This window comes from Pristiophorus japonicus, chromosome 7 (assembly GCF_044704955.1).
Source record: "Pristiophorus japonicus isolate sPriJap1 chromosome 7, sPriJap1.hap1, whole genome shotgun sequence".
NCBI lineage: Eukaryota > Metazoa > Chordata > Chondrichthyes > Pristiophoridae > Pristiophorus > Pristiophorus japonicus.
In genome coordinates, this window is record NC_091983.1 from 49,983,380 (window position 1) to 50,005,625 (window position 22,246).

A 22,246-nucleotide genomic window follows, 5' to 3' on the forward strand; every position below is an offset into this window, starting at 1 on the left:
GGCAAACAACCAACAGCTGCTGGCACCAATCCAATATCGGTTTGTGGCGTTATTTTGTTGACCAAATCGAATACATTTTGTGCGTGTGTGTCTCTCTCTCTCTATCCCAAAAAATCCCACCTCCCCCCTCCTCTCTCTCTCCCCTCCCCACTATTTCTTAAGTCTCCGCAAGGTTTTTCTGAGCGTATAAAAGTGGCCACATACGTAGACTAAGTTAGTTTGGAGTAACTTTTCGCTGGCTAAACTTGCTTAAATGGCCAAAACAGGCGTAAGTGGCTGGTAATGCCCCTTTTGAAAAAAAAACGGAACTAAAAAGAAACTGAACTAACTCGCTTAAACTGGAACAAAATAAATGTGGAGAATTGCGATTTTTAAGATACTCCAAAAAAAACTAGCTGCTCAAAAAAAAACAGGAACAACTCCTATGGAAACTTGGGCCCATACGAACCATGAAAAATAAAGAGAAAATTGGCCAAATGGTAAAAACGATTACCTCTAACCCCAGCCATATTAAATACCCATTAACTTATAGAGGTAGAAAAATAAATCCTGCAGGTAGCAAAACAAAATTCAGGATTTTATGGTTGTGTGTGCTGCTGAACATCATTCAGTAACAATGGGTATGGGCTTTATCCTACAAAGCAAACGAAAATGAGAACAACACATCAAGCAACTAACGCCAGGACGATGGTTAATTGGTTGTGATTTTGTTGGGGCATGGAGTTATTTAGCCGGAATTCAACCTTGACTTTAGACTCCAAGTAACCTCTGTATCTCATACCTGTTCTAGTCCATGTTATAGTTGGTGCAGGATTACCATCGGCCTCACAGTGAAAATCTACAGCGTGTCCCTCTACAACTGCTTGATCTTGTGGCAAGACTGTAAACAGAGGTGGAGCTGCAGGCAAGAGGAAAGGGGAGAAAATAAAAATCACAATTCACAAAACATAACTGAATGATAATTTAAATTTCAGAAAGGAATTTTAAAAATACAAACGAAGCACTGGGGTTCATTTCCAGAGGGATAGAATTGAAAAGCAGAGAAGTTCTGTTAAACTTATATCGAATCTTGGTTAGACTGTACATGGAGTACTGCAAATGGTTCTGGTCTCCATATTATAAAAAGGATACAGAAGCACTGAAGGTGCAAAAAAGATTTACTCAAATTATACCAGAACTGAGAGATTATACCCATCAGGAAAGATTGAACAGGCTGGGACTCTACTCTAGAAAACAGAAGATCGAGCATTTATTTATTTTAATTCGTTCCTGGGATGTGGGCTTTGCTGGCAAGGCCTGCATTTATTGACCATCCCTAATTACCCCCGAGAAGGTGGTGGTGAGCCGCCTTTTGGAACTTCTGCAGTCTGTGTGGTGAAGGTACTCCCACAATGCTGTTACGGAGGGAGTTCCAGGATTTTGATCCAGCAACGATGAAGGAACGATGATATATTTCCTAGTCAGGATGGTATGTACCTTGGAGGTGATGATGTTCCCTTGCACCTGCTGCCCTTGTCCTTCTAGGTGGTACAGGTCACAGATTTGGGAGGTGCTACCGAAGAAGCCTTGGCGAGTTGCTGCAGTACATCGTGTAGATGGTACACACTGCAGCCACGGTCTGCCGGTGGTGGAGAGAGTTAATGTTTAAGATGGTGGTTCGGGTGCCAATCAAGTGGGCTGCTTTGTCCTGGATGGAGTTGAGCTTCTTAAAAGTGTTGTTGAAGCTGCACTCATCCAGGCAAGTGGAGAGTATTCCATTACACTCCTGACTTGTGCCTAATAGATGGTGGTAATGCTTTGGAGAGTCAGGAGGTGAGACACTCGCTGCAGAATACCAAGCCTCAACCATCTAGTGTTGCCACAATATTTATGTGGCTGGTCCAGTTAAGGTTCTGGTCAATGGTGACCCCCAGGATGTTGATGGTGGGGGATTCGGCAATGGTAATGCCGTTGAATGTCAAGGGGCGTTGGTTCGACTCTCGTTTGTTGGAGATAGTCATTGCCTGACATTTGTGTGGCGCGAATGTTACTTGCCACTTATCAGCCCAAGCCGGAATATCATCCAAGTCTTGCGGGCATGGACAGTTTCATTATCTGAAGAGTTGCGAATTGAACTAAACACCGTGCAATCATCAGCCAACATCCCTTATGATGGAGGGAAGGTCATTGATGAAGCAGCTGAAGATTTTTGGGCCGAGGACACTGCCCTGAGGAACGCCTGCCTGGGGCTGAGATGATTGACCAACAGCCAAAACCATCTTCCTTTGTGCTTGGTATGACTCCAGCCAATGGAGAGTTTTCCCCTTGATTCCTATTGACATCAATTTTACTGGGGCTCCTTGATGCTGCACACGGTCAAATGCTGTCTTGATGCCACTCGCACCTCACCTCTGGAATTCAGCTCTTTTGTCCATGTTTGGACCAAGACTGTAATGAGGTCTGGAGCAGAGTGGTCCTGGCAGAACCCAAATTGAGCATTGGTGAGCAGATTACTGGTGAGTAAGTGCCGTTTGATTGCACTGTCGATGACATCTTCCATCACATGAGTAGACTGATGGGGCGGTAATTGGCTGGATTGGATTTGTCCTGCTTTTTGTGGACAGGACATACCTGGGCAGTTTTCCACATTGTCCGGTAGATGCCAGTGTTGTAGCTGTACTGGAACAGCTTGGCTAGAGTCACGGCTAGTTCTGGAGCACAAGTCTTCAGAACGCAACCGGGATGTTGTCAGGGCCCATAGCCTTTGTTGCATCCAGTACGCTCAGCCGTTTCTTGATATCACATGGAGTGAATCAAATTGGCTGAAAACTGACTTCTGTGATGGCGGGGTCCTCAGGAGGAGGCCGATATGGATCATCCACTCGGCATCATTCTGGCTGAAGGTGGTTGCAAACGCTTCAGCCTTATCTGTTGCACTCACGTGCTGCGCTCCACCATCATTGAGGATGGGGATATTCATGGGGCCTCCTCCTCCTGGTTAGTTGTTTAATTGTCCACCACCATTCATGACTGGATGTGGCATGACTGCAGTTTTGATGTGATCCAATGATTATTGGATCGCTTAGCCCTGTCTATAGCATGCTGATTCTGCTGTTTAGCATGCATCGAGTCCTGCGTTGCAGCTTCCCCAGGTTGGCACCTCATTTTTAAGTACGCCTGATGCTGCTCCTGGCATTCTCTTCTGCACTCCTCATTGAACCAGGGTTGGTCCTTGATGGTAATGGTAGAGTGAGGGATATGCTGAGCCATGACGTTACAGATTTTGGTAGAATAAATGTCTGATGCTGCTGATGGCCCACTGTGCCTCATGGATGCTCAGTTTTGAGCTGCTAGATCTGTTCTGAATCGATCTCATTTAGCACGGCGGTAGTACCACACAACACGATGGAGGGTGTCCTCAGTGCGAAGACGGGACTTTGTCTCCACAAGGGCTGTCCGGTGGTCACTGCTACTAATGCTGTTATGGACAGATGCAGCTGTGACATGTAGTTTGGCGAGAACGAGGGGTGACCTGATAAAGGTCTTGAAGATAATGAAAGGGCTTGACTGGGTAGATGTAGAGAAGATGTTTCCACTTGTAGACAAGACCAGAACTAGGGGCCATAAATTTAAGGCAGTCACCAATAAATCCAATAGAGAATTGAGGAGAAACTTACTTACATCGAAAGTGGAACCCGCTACCACAAGGAATTGTCGAGGCAAATAGAATAGATGCATTTAAGGGGAAGCTAGATAAACACGAGGGGAAAAAGTAATAAGAAATGTTGATGGGGTTAGATGAAGAATGGTGGGAGGAGGCTTATGGAGCATAAACACCAGCATGGGCCTGTTGGACTGAATGGCCCGTCTGTGCTGTAAATTCTATATAACTATGTAAAACCAAATTTAAAGTATATGCATTAAAAAAAATTATGATCCAGGGGTCAAAATGGATCTGAACATACTCTAAACCCTATAAATATTTTCTCTATGAATGTTAGTGTGGAACTTCTATTACATACCTTTAATGATGATGAATGCATTTGCTTGAATGGAGTCCTGATTGTTGTTTGCATGACAGGTGTATTGCCCACCATCTGCTTGCTCGACATTCTGTATATAGAGTCCTCCTGAAGAAGTTATGGTATAGCGAGGATCACGGGGTAAGGGAGACCCGTCACTTCTCAACCAGGTGATCCGCGGCTGAGGGTTCCCAGTTGCACTACATTCCAAAGTGACACTCTCGCCGACCAAGACCTCAGTGTTTTGTGGCTGAATTACAAAAGCAGGCCGAGCTATTTCAGAAAGATCAAAGTCATATAGAACAAACATCAAACTAAGCCAATATTTATCCACAATATAATCAATATATACAGTACATTCTGAGCTTAACTTCCGACTAGTCCTTTCTTTGACAGTGGGAAAGAAAGATAATTTTCCAACTGGTAAAGACATCAGATTTGCATTACTGTAAACGATGAGTAGCTGACCATTCACATACCTTGAGAATCACATGACCATCCAATTGCTAGCTGTTTGGACAGTTCAACATTACCCTATTGTTGTGAACATTAACCAGAATTCCAAACTTGCTTTGCACAATAATGCTTACTTACACCCAAGTGTGTCATTGTACATCTGTAACTAATTAATGAAATCTGCACATCTCACTATAATGTACTCTGAACCATTTTGAACTTCCAACACAGCATTTCATCATATATAAAAGCATCCTAGAAATATGCGGCCTATCTTTTTTATAATTGGCAGCCCCAAAATTGCACAATGCTGCTCCCAGTGCAGAAATTCACTGGAAGGGAGTGTAGATTTTAGAATCAGATGCCAAGGTGAGAAATGCCCAATCATTAATATATCTCATTTTATGCACCAATAGCAGAGCCTCGCTATCTCAGGGCTAAAAAGTTGATTGATCCTTAAGAACATACAAACATAAGAAATAGGAGCAGTAATAGGCCATACGGCCCCTTGAGCCTGTTTCACCATTCAATAGATCATAGCTGATCTTCAGTCTCAACTTCACTTTCCCGTCCAATCTCCATATCTCTGGATTCCCCTCGAGTTCAAAAATTTATCTATCCTTCACTTTCTCCCTCAGGTGTAACAAGTCGATTAATCTTTTGTTTCCTTTCAAGTGCTGTTTTGACTCTTTTCTCAGAAACACCCATAAATTCAGTATCTCAGAAAGGAAATGGATATTCCTCACCTATGTGCTGCTGTGTATGTGGTGGTTTCACTGTATCCACACAAGCCTATAATCTCAGTGATTTTCACTCTTGATCAGAGAACCAGCGATAACATTTTAATGATTAAGACATTTTACATTGGTTAAAACATTTTAGATAAAGGGCAATTATTGTGAATCACAGTTCAGGAGATTTGATTATACCTAAAACATACATGGATCTGGAAGCAGGCACCTCAATTACCAATGGCCAGAACCTCTACTCTACTCAGCATGTTCTTGCCAGTCAGAGGTAAGAAGTAGTCATCCAGATTTTCCAATCGCCATTGTTTTAATGACAGCAATCGTAAAATCGAGGTTAATTCTCCACTATTCAAATACATACTTCAGGCTCTCAATATGCACGAGACAATTATAAAAATACTGTTCAACAGATACGGTTTCAAAAGAAATGTTTAAGGAAGTAGAATTCTTCAATGATGAGCAACAAAACAGTATTTATTAAGCGTTGAAGCTATAGCTTATGACATAGTAGAAATTAAGGGCCCAAGTTTCCACATGATTTGCGCCTGATTTTTAGGAGCAACTGGTGGAGAACGGACTATCTTAGAAATCGCAATTCTCCACATTTTTTTTTCTGCAGTTCTAGTCAGTTAGAACAGTTTCACTTTGGAACAGAATTTTTTCTTCAAAAGGGGGCGTGTCCGGCAACTGACGCCTGATTTCAAAGTTTCCACAGTGAAAACGTACTCCAAACTAACTTAGAATGGAGCAAGTGAAGATTTTTGTAGAACTGAAAAAACCTTGTCTACACATTAAAAAATCAGGCGCAGGTTACAAATTAGGCGTCCAGAACGTGGTGGGGGGGGGCGGGAGTCATTAAATTGTATAATAAATCCTTATTTATACTTATACAAATAAATCCAACCTGAATAAACATTTATAAGCAAAGAAAAGATTAAATAAACCATCTTCCTACCTGTGTGAAAGTGCTTCAGCCAGGGAGAATGCTGCAGGAAGTCTCACAAGTTGAGGCAGCCGTTCGTTCCCGCGGGTGGGGGGCAGCCGTTCGTTCCTGTGGGGGGGGGGGGGGGGGGGGGAGGAGGAAGCTGTTCCCGACGGCGGGAAGGAGACAGTGAGAAGGCTGCAGGAAGCCTCACAAGTTCAGCAGCCATTTCCCGACGGCAGGGGAGGGGGGGGGGGGGGGTGGGGGGAGGCCGTCAGGAAACGACTGCCTCAACTTTCTGAGGCTTCCTGCAGCCTTCTCACTGCTGCAAGAAACCTCAGTGCTGATGGCAATGGGCTTTTATTAAAAATTGTTGAAAAATTAAACAGCTACAAAGAACTACAAAAATGGCCGAGTGCCAATGTTTCCTTCACACTGCGCGTGCGCGAACGCTCCAACGCGCATGCGCAGGGTTGCCGGCAGAAAAAAAACTAATTTCAATGGTACCCGCCCCCTCCCACGTACAAAATCGGCGCGAGTGGTAGGCTCCGCCCCCCTGGGCGCCGCGCCAAGCAGACATGGAGCTGCAGGGTGCTCCAGAATCGCGCGTTTTTTTTCTGCCGCCGTTTTCGGCGCGAAAAACGGGCGCCCAGCTCGGAGGGGCGCCCATTTCTTATCGTGTGGAAACTTGGGGCCTAAGAAGGGCCTTTTTTCCTTGGTGTGCTGTTCGTGTTAAATTTAAAGTATTCTTCATTTTGGTGTACGCACGGTATTATTCCAAAAATATTTATTTTTGTCAACTGCAATCACGGCAAAGATTCAGGATTTTTCCCTTATTCCCTCAAAAGTCCCAGTTATGATCTCATTCTAAAAAATAACCATTAAGTTGTGGATTTGCTTCCATTGCTTACTAACTTAAATCTAGAAATTCAGCTGCGAGTAAAGCAGCCACATGACAATGTGAGTAACTCCATTTTAATATATAAATCCAAAACAAGTTCCATATTCATTACTGAAGGGAGTGCATGCTGGGTGAAAAAATATATTCTTTTTCCTTCAGATTCTTTCAAGGTACGATTGATTCCAGATAAGTGCAGACGTTGGCCATGCATAATTAAATACACAATCCTGTGGGGGGGGGAAGCATGAAATGGTTTCCAACATAGCCTACTTACGCCAAATTTCAGAGGCAGCTGAACGTTTAAAAGTTCCATCTGCTGTAAAAAAATAGGTTGAACTACTCTCTGGAATTGAGTAAATAGCTTTGTAACTGTCTGGCTATGTAGTTTATAGAAATCCAAGCAAGCAATTTCTTGTCAAATTAGTTGTGGTTCTGTCAGGATACAACTATATTTAAGAATCTGGTGAAAAGCTGAATAAACTGTTAACAAACCTTTATTTTACAATGTACTAAACCTCGGTACCTGCTTTTACAACTGGTAATTAACTGTACCAAATCTGTAAGTAAAAATACATTTGTGAATTAAAAGTTTGCAAATACAAATTAGGTATTGATTGCATTAATATAGTCTCATTTTTAATTTAATATTGTTTCCAAAAGGTACAAGGTAGCTATTGAGCTACTGAAATCTTGAAAGGCCTCATGCTGCCAAATGCTACTTCAATCCCTATACCTGTCTCGCACACATTGCAAAGTTTCTCCTTTTCCAGTCTGTTAATAAAATTAAAGTACAATATATCTGTTCAAGTCCAAGAATATCGTTTTCAGCTCTTTGATCGATCAACTAAAAATCCCTTTGAAAAACAATCGCCTTGCTCTACATCCCCTTGTCTGCAGTAACAAAACAGCCTGCCTGCAGTTTCATAAGCATTTTGATTATCTAATTGGAACTGTAAAACCAATGAAAGCACATTAGGATTAAACACAGTGGTGAAATGATCTGCTTTTAAGTATGATTCTCCTCATTCTTTGATAATTATTAAACCTATAATGTACACGTAAGTCGGCAATCATCCAAACTGCAGGGAAACCACTTGGACACGGTCCCATTAACAATCTGGCATTAAATGGGCCATGGCGGTCAAGCAGACCTTCTCAACTTCACGTCCCATTCTGTGAGAATATTTAAAGTCTTTCATAAGGATGCAGCAGAGACACGAAGTTAATATGAGGAACTGATTGAATAAAACATTTGCATTTATATAGTTCCCCCGTCATGCTGAAGTGTCTCAAATGCTTCATACAATAAATTACTTCTTTTATGTAGTGAAATTCATACAAATGAGAAACTCCAAATGATTTAGATCACAAATAAAACGAGGGCCAGGAAGTAAACAGAAGTTGAACAATATTCAAAGAATGAGGAAGAATGAGAAATAGAACACCCTTTGTCTCATTTGTTCAATCGCCGCATACAAACTAACGAGGCCAATTCAGTACAGAAAACCATTGGCTTAAAGTGCAACGTCAAAAGAGCAGAGATTTGTAAAAGCTTGTGAATTACAGCACCATTTAGCTGCTTGGAATCACGTATGGCTGGCTACCCCCCTTAAGGACACGATTCTGATGACACCAATACTTTTAACGAATTTTAACTCCTTCTCCAGCCCCGCACCGCTGCCCCAAGAGCGAGCTTTGGAAACAGCGGAGTCTGAGCACTGCCAAATCCCTATCTGGGTGAGCGCATAGACAGTGAATGAGATAAAGACCAAACACAGAGACAGTAGTGAAGAAAAAAATCCTTTCCCCATCTCCAGTAATTTGCTTATTTTCTTCCTCTAACACACAAGCAATGTATTTTCTTTCTTCCCCCCCGCCCCCCCCCCACCACCAACCCACCGACCACCCCGCCCTCCCTCCACATCCACTCATCATAAAATGGCAGGATTTAAAACAAGGACATTTACCTGGTATCTCAAAGTACCGAAGAATAACTTCAGGAGTTTTCACTTCCCCGGCTACATTTTTGGCCATGCATTGGTAGACACCTTGGTCATCTTCTTGAGTATTCTGGATCATTAAAGTGCCATCATCCAGCAGGTTTAAGCGTGGGTTGTACTTCATATCCAATGCATTACTGTAAGAAAACAAAAGCATCCATAATCCAACAGTTGCAAGCATAAATAAAGTCTTTTTGATAAGGTGATTTTAAGAATCATGATGTCATTGTTGTGCGCATCGCCCCGGACCTGAACTTCGGTTCCGACACCTGCAGCATTGCTGGGCGACAACACGGAAGAGCTGCAGGAATCATTGTTCGGGAGGCCGACCGTTTCGGGGATGAAAGTTAAAGGGAAGGTTGCCAAGGTAAGTGCAAAATTTGTTCAAATGATTATTTTACATTTTTTCGATTCCTCTTCAGCCGCAATCGATCAGTCCGGCACTCTGCTGGAGTGCATGGGGCTGATCGAGCCAGATCATGGCTGCCGTCGGGGACCAGCTCACTGGTTCCAATGCAGAGCTGGAAGCAATGGTCCTTCCCTTTAAGGGAGGGAAGGAGCCCAGCTAAAAGACTGCAGGGTGACTTGGACAGATTAGGCGAGTGGGCAAATGCATGGCAGATGCAGTATAATGTGGATAAATGTGAGGTTATCCACTTTGGGGGCAAAAACATGAAGGCAGAATATTATCTGAATGGCAGCAGATTAGGAAAAGGGGAGGTGCAGCGAGACCTGGGTGTCATAATTCATCAGTCATTGAAGGTTGGCATGCAGGTATAGCGGTGAAGAAGGCAAATGATAAGTTGGCCTTCATAGCTAGGGGATTTGAGTATAGGAGCAGGGAAGTCTTACTGCAGTTGTAGAGGGCCTTGGTGAGGCCCCATCTGGAATATTATGTTCAGTTTTGGTCTCCTAATCTGAGGAAGGACATTCTTGCTATTGAGTGAGTGCAATGGAGGTTCACCAGACTGATTCCTGGGATGGCAGGACTGTCATATGAGGAGAGACTGGATTGACTGGGCCTGTATTCACTGGAGTTTAGAAGGATGAGAGGGGACCTGATAGAAATATATAAAATTCTGACGGGACTGGACAGGTTAGATGCAGGAAGAATGTTCCCGATGTTGGGGAAGTCCAGAACCAGGGAACATAGTCTTAGAATAAGGGGTAAGCCATTTATAGGACTAAGATGAGGAGGAACTTCTTCACTCAGAGTTGTTAACCTATGGAATTCCCTATCGCAGAGAGTTGTTAATGCCAGTTCTTTAGATATATTCAAGAGGGAGTTAGATATGGCCCTTGCGGCTAAAGGGATCAAAGGGTATGGAGAGAAAGCAGGAACGGGGTACTGAAGGAATGATCAGCCATGATTTTATTGAATGGTGGTGCAGGCTCGAAGGGCCGGATGGCCTACTCCTGCACCTATTTTCTATGTTTCTATGCAACAGGGGCTCAAACTGCGATACCAAATCAAACAAAATGCATTACGAAGACTTAACTGCCTCTGCATCTTCTATGAAAAGAACTGATTTTTCATCCTCTACTGCAGGAAGTGAAGATTACTTGGTTATCACGATATCATTGCTAAAAATGCTTTAAATGGGACTGTATTTCGAGTGATTTTACCCATTGTAAGCAGTAGTTGCTTCCATTCAAGTAACATCAGCGATCCCACAAAGTAGATTGACTATTACTGGTCTGCCAGGCTTTGTAAAATAATGTTGGAAACATTTAGATAGCTGGAGCGTAGCCCAACTTCTGGGACTTTAGCTCCAACCACAATGTATGTGAGTGGGTGTACGGCTGAGCTGCTTGCAAACCGTTATTTTGGATTTTAACTTTTGCATTTTATTCCAATAACCATGTGAACAAAAAGGTTGCATAAGCAGTAGGTGCACATCAACTTACTTGTTACGTAGCCAAATTATTTCAGGTTTAGGATTACCCTCAGCTCTGCAGGTGAAGTACACAGTGTTCCCAGATGTCACATCTGCATCGCGCGGCTGCGTTGTAATTCGTGGTTTCTCTACGTAAATTGAGAATGAATTTTAAAACAGTTTCCAACATCAACAGGGAAAAAGAAATAGAGCAACTTACACAGGAAAACTTATTCTAACATGGCTTACTGTCTGATCTGAGTTCTGATATTACACTATTGGTGAAAAATGCACTCATACTCATTTTGGTTACTAGCACAGCATAACAAAAGCAAACAAAACAAAAATCAAAGCTCATAAATTTAAATCCAGAGTTTGCATACATGGGCCACTGTAAAATGTCAATGCTGTTAAAAGGTTTAAGGGGTATATTCCCACCAGGTAACTGGTAAAATATTATTTTTTTTAATTTTTAAAAACAACAGGTCAGGGACTAAAATCAAAGCAGATTAAAGTTCCAAGAACATGTTGGTCAACAAGCCATTTGAGTACGAGGATAACACTGAAAACTCTCAACTAATCTCTGTGCAGTTGACAGTAAATAAAATATCGGGAGATGGTGCAGCATATGGGAGAACAAATGTGTTGCGTCAAAGAATGGCGCAATGTGGTGGGTGCCCATGATTCTCAGCACTACTGATCTTTCATCTTGTTTGCATTATTGTAGGGAAAGCCAGAGGCCAAGACTTCAGAGGGGGAGGAAATGAGGCAGAATCCAAAGGAAATCCAACAACAATAACTTGCATGTAGATAGCACCTTTTACATAGAAAAACATCCCGAGGCACTTCCCAGAACTCTTGCACACTTTGAGTAATACAGACAAGTAGCCAGAAAGATCAGCTACTCACTTGCAACAAGTTCACAAAACATGATACTCAACCAACCACTAGCGCAGACTGAAACATGCTATGCAAACTTTGTTTGACCTAAAGCTGAGTTTCAGACCCATATTCTCTTTAACATGATCACTTACTTGCACCTCCAAAGGATAGCCTCTACTTTGCCCTTCGCCACGGAAACCCTTGATTGTCTCTAGATCGTACACCTCCAACACTCTCCTTGCTGGCCTGTCACGCTCCATAAACCCCAACTTGTCCCAATCTCTGGGGTACGGTTCCTAACCTGTGGTAAGTTCCACTTGGCCATCATCCCTGCCCTCGCTGACCTACGTTGGCTCACATTAAATTTAAAATCATCATCCGCATCTTTAACTCCCTCCATAGCGTTGCTCCACCTTAGCTCAGTAATTTCCTCCAGTCCAAGATTAGTTCCAACCGCTCCCCAACACCCCATTCCTCTGACCTTGGTCTTTTGTCCCCCGTCCCTTCACCCTACGATTGGTGACAGAGCTTTCAGGTGCCTGGGTCCTCCCTTAAATATCTCTCCTCTTTTAAAACCTTCTCAAAACCTATCTTTTTGACTGAGCTTTTGAGACATCCCTCCTAATCTCTCCCTTCCCGACTCAGCATCCATTTTCCTTACGCCTATCTGTAATGTGTCTTGGAATGTTTTTACATTAAAGGCAGTATATAAATGCAAGCTGAACAAGTGTCCGTGGAACTGCTTTAATCCCTGTAACTTTGCTGCAAAGTGACTGCTATAAGTAATTATAAGCTATGACCAGACAACCAGCTTATTGTCAAGAAGCTCATTGGCAGAAGGCACATGGCAGCAACATATCAAATTATTAAAAGATATACAAAAAATGCACTTCAAAAAGGTAAATCAACCCTATACTGGTGACCAGTAATTTAACACCTGGACAGCAATGTGATCTGTATTGGCTTGACCAAGCTGAAACTCACCACAGTTAAATTCCTCTGGTGTAACTGTGGCAACGGATCTTCCCTGTAGCCTTTTGGGATACTCACAGGTAGCTGCTGCTTGGGTGTTACCAGATTCAGCATACTGCTGCAGCATCTCAGCCAACCACATTAGATCACAGTTACAATTCAGGCTATTTGAGTCCAACCTCCTATTAAAAAGAAATATCTTCAAGTGAAGATGAACTGCTATTTTAAATGTTGTTCTTTGTGTAATATTACTCAATAGGTCTAGTTTTTAAAAAAATTATTATTCGTAAGCAAAACTAAAATATACACACAATGCGGTATAAGACCATTTCACTTCATCGTTAGATTTGCGTGAAGCCTTCAACATAAAAATAACATTTTCACGATTGCGATATAAATTGCAATTGATTAAGGTTTTTTTCCTGAAGCCACAGCCAAATCAAAAACCATACTGAAAACATTACTTCCCAGTATCTGATAAATGCCCCACTAATTTACTGTGAGACTAGTGTACCTGAAAACTAATTGCAATATTTACAGTTACCAGTCAAACACAGTGAGGCAGATTTTCTGTTTCTGAGAACATTGGATTGCCTGGATGCAGCGAATACTGGAAACTGGGATGTGGAAGAGCGCAGGCCTGTAAAGGAGCCCATCTAATTTTTCGTCCACTTAGTGTAATATGCAGAAAATAGTCGGACCTCTCTTTTGAATGTGCACTACTCACCACCCGATTTTCCTCTCTGCACTACACCCCAAATAATCCTATGCATCCAGACATAGGAATAGAAACAAGAAAATCTGACCCACCATCTTTCGATTTGTGCAAAGTACATGCGATATATGTTGATACCTTCAATCTTCGAGTTCCCTCTTTGATAATGGCCCAGAATTTGCAGTGGATAACAACAGCAGACGAACAGCGTCCCTTTGAAACTGACCGCAACTTCAGGATGTAGCACATGCGCACCCTAATACGGAAATCTGTGGCCTTGCCCACCCACAGCCGGCAATCAGTGTAATCAGGGAAACTGATGGAAACTGTGGCTCTTCTGCGGTAATATCACTGTTAAATACTCCATTAAAAGATAGACCCTTTTAGATTAGATGTAACTGGGGTTTTAACAGTGTACTGACTGCTAAACAAATGCTTATGGCCTTGAAAAACTAATTTTAATTTTGTGGAGTGTCAAATGTCTTCATTTTAATAAAAATTACAACTTTTAAGAAACTTCGAAAAAAAAATATTAAAAAAAGGTTTGTTCATCTTTATTTCAGGTTCTACCGTATTCTCACGCAAGATCCCCAGTCTTTGTTTTTGCTCACTAACATTTTTTTAAATTTAGAATCTAAGCAGCTTATTCACTTCCTGGTTTCCTGTTTGAGAATTCTGCATTGCGATTGGCTGCTCGGGCAGCTTGTTGACATCACAGCAGCTTGCGTTAGGGATTCTCCATTAATTTGCATTGATTTCAATTGTATATCGGAAAAGCTGAATATCTCACTTTGGGGCCAGTGGCAAATGGCTTTGCTGCTGACTGCAAATTATGGGCCAATAAAACAACCACACTTGCACTCCACATCTTATACATACTATTAGCACGGATCAAATGTAAAACTTTCTCGTACTGCACTGCTCCATTAATTACCATCCTTCCTTTTTCCACCTCCCCATAAAGAATGCTAGTTTCTCCTACTTACAGCCTTTTCATGGACTCTAACTGACTGAATGTTCTCGGTAATATCTGTGACAATCTATTGTTGTGCAAAAAACTGTAAAAGAAGAAAAAATATCCAAATGTTATTTTTCTGTGGAACGAATTATTGCATTCAAAACATCTGCTCAGTTTAAATGAATTAATTCCCTGTTTAGTACCAATTAGTCTAATAATAACTGAGAAATATGAAGACATTCATTTTTTTGCATTTTTCTTCCAATTCAAGTAAATAAATTAAAAACAGGTTAAATCAGTTGCGAGCAAATACCTGCTTATGGGCCAAAAATAAAATAGAATTTTGATAAAGGAACAGTTTTGATAGGTACAAATAAATTGCCCAAATGCTTATAAATGTCTTCACAAGAAGTCGATGTACACCATTTGCTGCACCTGCAGCACTTTGCCCAGCATGGAGATTTGTTCAGTTCACGACACGATACAAATGACAGTGTGCGTTCCTTGTCAAACTCCAGCATGCTAACATTGACAGTCCTAAACTTTTACCAATTTTAATTCTAACATTGGGATTCATGTTGATGAGTAATCATTTTGTGTAATCTGGGGGATGTTTTTGGGATCAGCCAGGTGAGACATGTCTGGCCAAACGCATTGGTGTCGGGAACCTGCTCAAGACTCTCCGAACCAAACCAGAGAAATCCACATAAGTAGTGCTCCGAATCAGCCGATACGTTGTGCACCTACTTCTGCCACTGGGATACACCGCGATTATCTGACCAAGAATCGCTTGAGAAAAGCCTAGCCTTAGGGTCGACCAAATGTGCGCAAGGGTATTTGCTGGAGTTTAGCTAAAGCATTGGCAAGCATTCTGCTGTCGTTAGACCACCCTACCCACTAGAGCATCAGCTTTGAGTTTCTAGTGACAAATAGGAGAATTCCAGTGGCCAATTATATGTCCCCTCCAGTAAATCAGGCAGCTGATTAATACCCAAGGAGCAACTTGGTTCCAATCTTCCAGTGACATCTTAGAGGCAATTCGGTACCATATAGATCCACATATGCCTCCCACGCCCCACCCACCTCCTCCTCCTCCTGCCAGCCATTAGTTTGCCCTCAGACAACTGATAAACATGGCTTGGAATCTACACTAGATGGAGAATAGGTATCAAGACCTCCTTTCAAGCACTCACTATAAAATGCATCAGTGCATTATCGGCATCCTTCTGATCAAGCATAATCACACACCACACCAAATTGTGATTAGAGTTAGTCGGGCAGTGCTTGCCTGACTGCAACCCAATCCTTGCATATAACATTTTTCCCCAAAAGAGAAAAAGGTTGCACTTAATTCTTAAGACAGGTGGCACTGTAGATTTTTGGCAGTGTGACAAAACTACGAACCACAGCTATGGTTGAAATAATGTTGTTAATTTCTCAGCCTCTCAAGTCAATCGTCAACTAGTAATCAGTGATACGACTGATGTATTTGATTGACAACACAGCTGTTTGGGTTGTAAACAAAGATGTGCATGTGAAAGTTCCCTGGACATGTGGAAAAGCTCTGGATCCCTTGAAGGCAAAATGATTTTCAGTACTCCAATAAACATTTTATAGTAAATTACAGTAATGGAACAGCTTTATGCTTCAGTGTTAGTTCCTGGCTGTCAAGAAAAAAATACAATAAAGGTTTTCGTAATTTGTAAGAGCTGAATTTTTTAAAGAGAGGTTAATTTAAAAATAGCACAGCTTTCACAGTTTCCTCTTACTTTTGTCATTTTCTTCTTTCCTATCATATAACTTTCATTCCAAGAATCAAACCATCCCATTGACAGTCAACAACACAAATGCTGTCTGTCCTATCCTGTTCCTAAAAAACACTTCTCCACCTCACCAGCCTGAGACTGAGACTGGCACTCAACCCTGAGGGAAGTCCGAGAGAGAACATCAGTGACAAGTTGGAAATGAACTGGAGTTATTGGGAAGCCAATACTGCAGTGTTGTAGCTGCTGCATCTCCTCTAAAAACTCTTTCAATGCAACAGTAAGCTTGTAACGCTGTCACTTCCAATAGCCTGAAATTGGCCTCAGTGAGGAATTTCCGGCTTGGCTGACAATACCCTTTAAATAAAAACAGAAAATGCAGGAAATACTCAGCAGGTCAGGCAGTATCTGTGGAGAGAGAAACAGAGTTAACGTTTCAGGTCGATGACCCTTCGTCAGAACTGGAAAAAGTTAGAGATGCAACAGGTTTTTAAGTGTAGGGGCAGGGAAAAGGAGGGAGGGGAGGAAACAACAAAAGTGAAGTCTGTGATAGGGTGGAAAGCAGAAGAGATTATGAGACAAAAGAAATGATGGTGCAAGGCATGAAGAGATGGTAATGGGACAAGTTAAGAAAAGAAAGCCGAGTCCAGATTGGGTGTAAATGGAGATGGCAGAATCATCAAAAGCTGCCGTGGGAGAGAGATAGAAAACAGGAAAAAAGAAAATAAGGGCAGAGGTTATGGTCTGAAATTGTTGAACTCGATGTTGAGTCCAGAATGCTGTAAAGTAACTAAACGAAAGATGAGGTGTTGTTCCTCGAACTTGCGTTGAGCTTCATTGGAACAGTGCAAGAGGCTGAGGATGGAGAGATCAGAGTGGGAGTGGAGTGGAGAATTACAGGGACAGGCGACCGGAAGCTCAAGGTCACGGTTACGGACTGAACGGAGGTGTTCTGCAAAGCAGTCACCCAATCTGCGCTTGGTCTCCCCAACGTAGGGACCACCACATTGTGAGCAGTGAATACAGTATACTAAATTGAAAGAAATACAAGTAAATCAATGTTTCACCTGGCAGGAGTATTTGGGGCCATGGACAGTGGGAAGGGAGGAGGTAAAAAGGGCAGGTGTTGCATCTCCTGCGCTTACATGGGAAGGTGCCGTTAGAAGGGGAGGGGGTGATTGAGGAGTGGTCCAGGGTGTCACGGAGGGAGCCGCCCCTCAGAATGCTGAAAGAGGAGGGGAGGGGAAGATGTGATTGGTGGTGGAATCACGCTGGAGGTGGCGGAAATGGTGGAAGACGATCTTTTGAACGTGGAGGCTGATGGGGTGAAAGGTGAGGACAAGGGGAACCCGTTCGTGGTTCTTAGAGGGAGGGGAAGGAGTGAGAGCAGAAGTGCGGGAAATAGAACGATCACGGTCGAGGGCCACGTCAACCACAGTATAGGGGAATCCTCTGTTGAGGAACTAGGAAGATATGTCAGAGGCACTAGTACGGAAGGTGGCGTCATCAGAACAGATGCGATGGAGACGGAGAAACTGGGAAAATGGAATGGAGTCCTTACTGGAAGCAGTGTGGGAGGAAGTATAGTCCAGGTAGCTATGGGAGTCAGTGAGCATAGTGAATATTTGTCAATAGCCTATCCCCAGAAATGGAGACAGAGAAGTTGAGTAAGGAAAGGGAAGAGTCGGAGATGGACCATGTGAAGGTGAGGGAAGGGTGGAAATTGAAAGCAAAGGGACTGGCATTTTCTAGTTCAAGGCGACAGCAGGAAACGGCACCAATACAGTCACCAACGTACCAGAAAAAGGAGAGAGGGGACCCGAGTAGGACTTGAACAAAGAATGTTCCACATGTCCCACAAAAAGGTAGGCATAGATAGGACCCATGCGGGTTCCCGTAGCAACACCTTCAATTTGAAGGAAGTGAATGGAGTCAAGAGAGAAGTTGTTCAATGTGAGAACAAGTTGAGGCAGGTGGAGGATGGTGGTGAAGGATGGGGACTGGTTGGGCCTTTGTTCAAAGAAGTGGAGCGCCCTCAGGCCAACCTGGTGCAGGTTGGAAGTGTACAGGGATTGGACGGTCCATAGTGAAAAATAGACGGCTGGGGCCAGGAAACTGGAAACCGTTAAAGTGACTGAGGGCATCGGAAGAGTCCCGGATGTAGGTGAGGAGACTGGACAAGGGGAGAAAAAAAAAAGTCGAGATAGGAAGAAATCAGTTCCTTGGGGCAAGAACAGGCTGAAATGATGAGTCTACCAGGGCAGTCCTGTTTGTGGATCTTGGGAAGGAGGTAGAAGCAGGCTGTGCGAGGTTGGGGAATTATGAGGTTGGCGGCCATGGAGGGAAGATCTCTTGCGAGATGAGTTCAGCGACGGTCTTGAAATTATGGCTTGATGTTCAGTAGTAGGGTCAAGGTCCAAGGGGAGGTAGGAGATGGTGTCAGAGAGTTGACGTACAGCCTCTGCAAGGTAGAGGTCGGTTCGCCAAACAGCAACAGCGCCATCCTTGTCAGCAGGTTTGATGAAGATGTTGGGGTTGGATCTGAGAGAGCGGAGTGCTGCAAGTTCAGAGGGAGGTAGGTTGGAGTGAGTGAGGGAAGCAGAGAAATTTTGCTTTAATACCCTTTAAAGCTTTTCTATTAAACGTATTAGGAAATTGGAGCACTCACAGCCTTTCAAGCCTCGGAAGATCACTGAAGGATTCTGGTTCTAAAGACTCTATTTGATTGAAGTGGAGATACCTATTTAAAGATAAAGAGAACATCCAGTTTACATTGAGACTTTCAACTGACTAAAAGTAAGTACCGCAGTGCAATATATTTATTCCAATTTAAATTAAGGAAAGAAAAAACAAACCTACACAACACAGGGAAAAGATTTTTGTTAAATCCAAGCATTTTCAGTAAAAATAAATAAGCTTTAGTTAACCACAAGGAACAGTCAACCCCACCCTATAAAACTGAATGCTGTATGCAGTTCACTGCATTTAAATGAAATAAACCACATTAACTTTACAAATACTCTCACACGTGTTACATTTTACAGAAACAGTATTTATTTTGTTTGTGCTTTCACATTAGACTTCAAAATCACTACTTCTGAAGGACAGAAGTTCATTTATAAACAATAAACTTCGATGCTTATATGTAGCTGAACTGTTGTGGCTGCTACACTCAAAACAAAGTGGTACAAGACTGAACGGTTAGAAGCCGCGGCACATGAACACTCCAATAGCCCCAGTACCTAATTTCATTCGAGTCCGGAACCTAATGGGCCCGAACTTGGTGGCCTTACCGCCCGCTGCCGCCAAGTTTTTTGGGTGGTCTCCCCTCAGTGCCATTTTCCACTGGGCCGCCCGCCCACGGGAGGGGAGGATTGCTGGGAACCGCCCGCTAGCACGCAAGGCGCGTAAAATGACCTCCCGCCCGCCAAGCTGCCATTTTGGTGCGGGCAGGAGTTGGCGGCAGCATGGGGAAGGACCACTGCATGAAGACAGATCTAACCCCAACAGTAAGTAAGAAGACCTGCAAAAAAAGGTTAGGTGAACTTCTTTTATTTTTTTTCCCCCAGTGTTTTATGTGAATGGGGTCCCCTGAAGGTGTTCCAGTGCGTTTTTGTGCGTGTAAATTTTTATATTTAGCTGTCCCCCCCCCCCCCCACCCTGCCTGGGCCAGACTCAATCCTTGACGTCACTTTGACGAGGATCTCATTTGCCGCCGAGATTGGGAGCTCCCACCTGCTGCCGCCCAGATTCACGGCGTAAGTTGTTATTTTGCCGCCAGGCGGTACCGGCATATCTTTTTGAGGTATCTTCCTGGCAAAGTATTGCCAGGTCTCGGCAGTCCTTTGGGCGGCCCTTCACTTCCACCAAGTTCGGGCCCAATGTTACCAGAGTCGGGGCTCCAGAGCGGTGATCCTGTGATCGGCAGCTTCCAGTAGGCAGTGGACCTGCATGGAGCACAGCTCAGGAAATCATGGATACGTATATCACTGATAGTCGCACAGTAATGTTAATTAATAGAAAATCAAGGACTGTATACCTGTAATTTCCTGAGAAATGCTCCCTGCCAAGCATCACTCCCTGCTGGGAGGACTGGATCATGAAATCACCCTTGTATCTCAATTACTGACCGCCAGCCTCGAGTAAGGATATATAGTAACATCTGGTAAACTGCCCAATACTCATGTTGCAAATAGGTAAGTAAACGACCCTTTGCTTTAAAAGTGTTAGCGTCTGCACATGCCTCAAATTCCCATTTGATAATGGCATTCGGTAGTGCAGTTACGGTAACATAGCATTTCGAGGGAGGGGATTTAAATCCAGTCCAGAATGCGGAGATGAAGGCTTCTTTCAGCTCATCTGATGGCTCCCTTAGTTAAGTTAGTGAGTCGCACGGCAGGAGGGATCCAGTTTTGCTCCCTGGTCTGCCTTTAGCTGAGACAGCAGTAGGGGACAGTACAGCTGGTTTCAAGGTCACTGGCTAAGGAAGAGAAAAACAACCACTGTTCTTTGCTCCTAATTACTGTTCAGTGGATGCCAGATGAGAACAGGAATGGGTTTGGTGGTAATAACCACTGTAGTTCAAACGCTGCCAGCACTCATTGTCTCGGTTCACACATAAAGAGTCATTTGTGGCCAGGTACCAGGAAGCTTCCAGCAATACCAAGTGAGGACAGGGAGAGGAGATAGCAGACAGAAAAAGAAGAACATGCCTCTCTTGTTGGCTGTAAAGGTTTTACATAAAATGCGAAGAGGGTGACTGGATTTGACGTCACCCAAATCCAGGTCGTTGATTGGAGTGTGGGCAGATACAGCAGGAGTGGCCAGCCCACTACATTTAGGGTTAGGGTTAGGTCCATGCACACTAGGTCCGTGCAGCAGAGCTCGTCTCCAGTCATCTTGCTTGATCCTTGCCACTGGATCAAGACCTAGCTCTGTCAAACCCGTGTGGTGGCTGGTGTGCAACGGCCACCACACGTTAAAAAAATCCACGCATGCGCATCTTCCACCCTTCAACATGTAGTTCGGGACCTGGAATATTAGGTCCTTCATTAAAACACCTGTGAACTCATCCCTTTTTGGTGTGGAAGCAAGTCATCCTCGTTTCAAGGGACTGCCTATGATGATGATGACGACATGAAATGCGCCGGGTCAGTCATTCCCTTTTGTGCAGCAAAAAATCCACCAGTAAGTGACAATCTCAATCAGGTTGGTTGGTATGAGAAATGTAAATATTACACTAATGCAATTGGGCATGCTCTTGCTGGGGCAGAGCAGGCATAACTTTATATACTCTGCAAATGTCTTTCTTGTGTCTGACCGATGGCCACTTGATGTCACAAAGTGCCTGAGAAAATTCTCCCCACTACTTACCTGAATAAGCACAAATTATTGTAACATAAGAACATAAAAAATAGGAGCAGCAGTAGGCCATACAGCCCCTCGAGCCTGCTCCGCCATTTAATACGATCATGGACTCAGGTCCACTTCCCCGCCCGGTCCCTATAACCTCGTATTCCCTTATTGGTTAAGAAACTGTCTATCTCAGTCTTAAATTTATTCAATGTCCCAGCTTCCACAGCTCTGAGGCAGCGAATTCCACACATTTTCAACCCTCTGAGAAGAAATTCCTTCTTATCTCAGTTTTAAATTGGCAGCCCCTTATTCTATTATGCCCCCTAGTTCTGGTCTGCCCAATCAGTGGAAGCATCCTCTCTGCATCCATCTTCACAAGCCCCCCCATAATCTTATACGTTTCAATTAAGATCACTTATCAATCTTCTGAATTCCAATGAGTAGAGGCCCAACCTACTCAACCTATCTTGATAAGCCAAACCCCTCATCTCCAGAATCAACCTAGTGAACCTTCTCTAAACTACCTCCAAAGCAAATATATCCTTTCGTAAACATGGAAACCAAACTGCACGCAGTATTCCAGGTGTGGCCTCACCAATACCCTGTATAACTGTAGCAAGATTTTCCTGCTTTTATATTCCATCCACTTTGCAATAAAGGCCTAGATTCCATTGGCCTTCCTGATCACTTGCTGC

General features: G+C 43.3%; 1 protein-coding gene across 2 annotated transcripts in view; it reads right to left on the reverse strand.

Annotated features, from left to right (window-relative positions):
* Positions 1-22,246, reverse strand: part of LOC139267116 (peroxidasin homolog) — a 324,156-nt gene that overhangs the window by 82,813 nt on the left and 219,097 nt on the right. For both annotated transcript variants that reach the window (XM_070884937.1, XM_070884936.1), the window contains 7 exons: positions 18,865-18,936; positions 14,462-14,533; positions 12,773-12,942; positions 10,938-11,055; positions 8,997-9,166; positions 4,002-4,274; positions 782-898 (listed from right to left, as the gene is read on the reverse strand). In XM_070884937.1, coding sequence (XP_070741038.1) covers positions 782-898; positions 4,002-4,274; positions 8,997-9,166; positions 10,938-11,055; positions 12,773-12,942; positions 14,462-14,533; positions 18,865-18,936 — 992 coding nt within the window. The remainder of the gene's footprint in view (positions 1-781; positions 899-4,001; positions 4,275-8,996; positions 9,167-10,937; positions 11,056-12,772; positions 12,943-14,461; positions 14,534-18,864; positions 18,937-22,246) is intronic.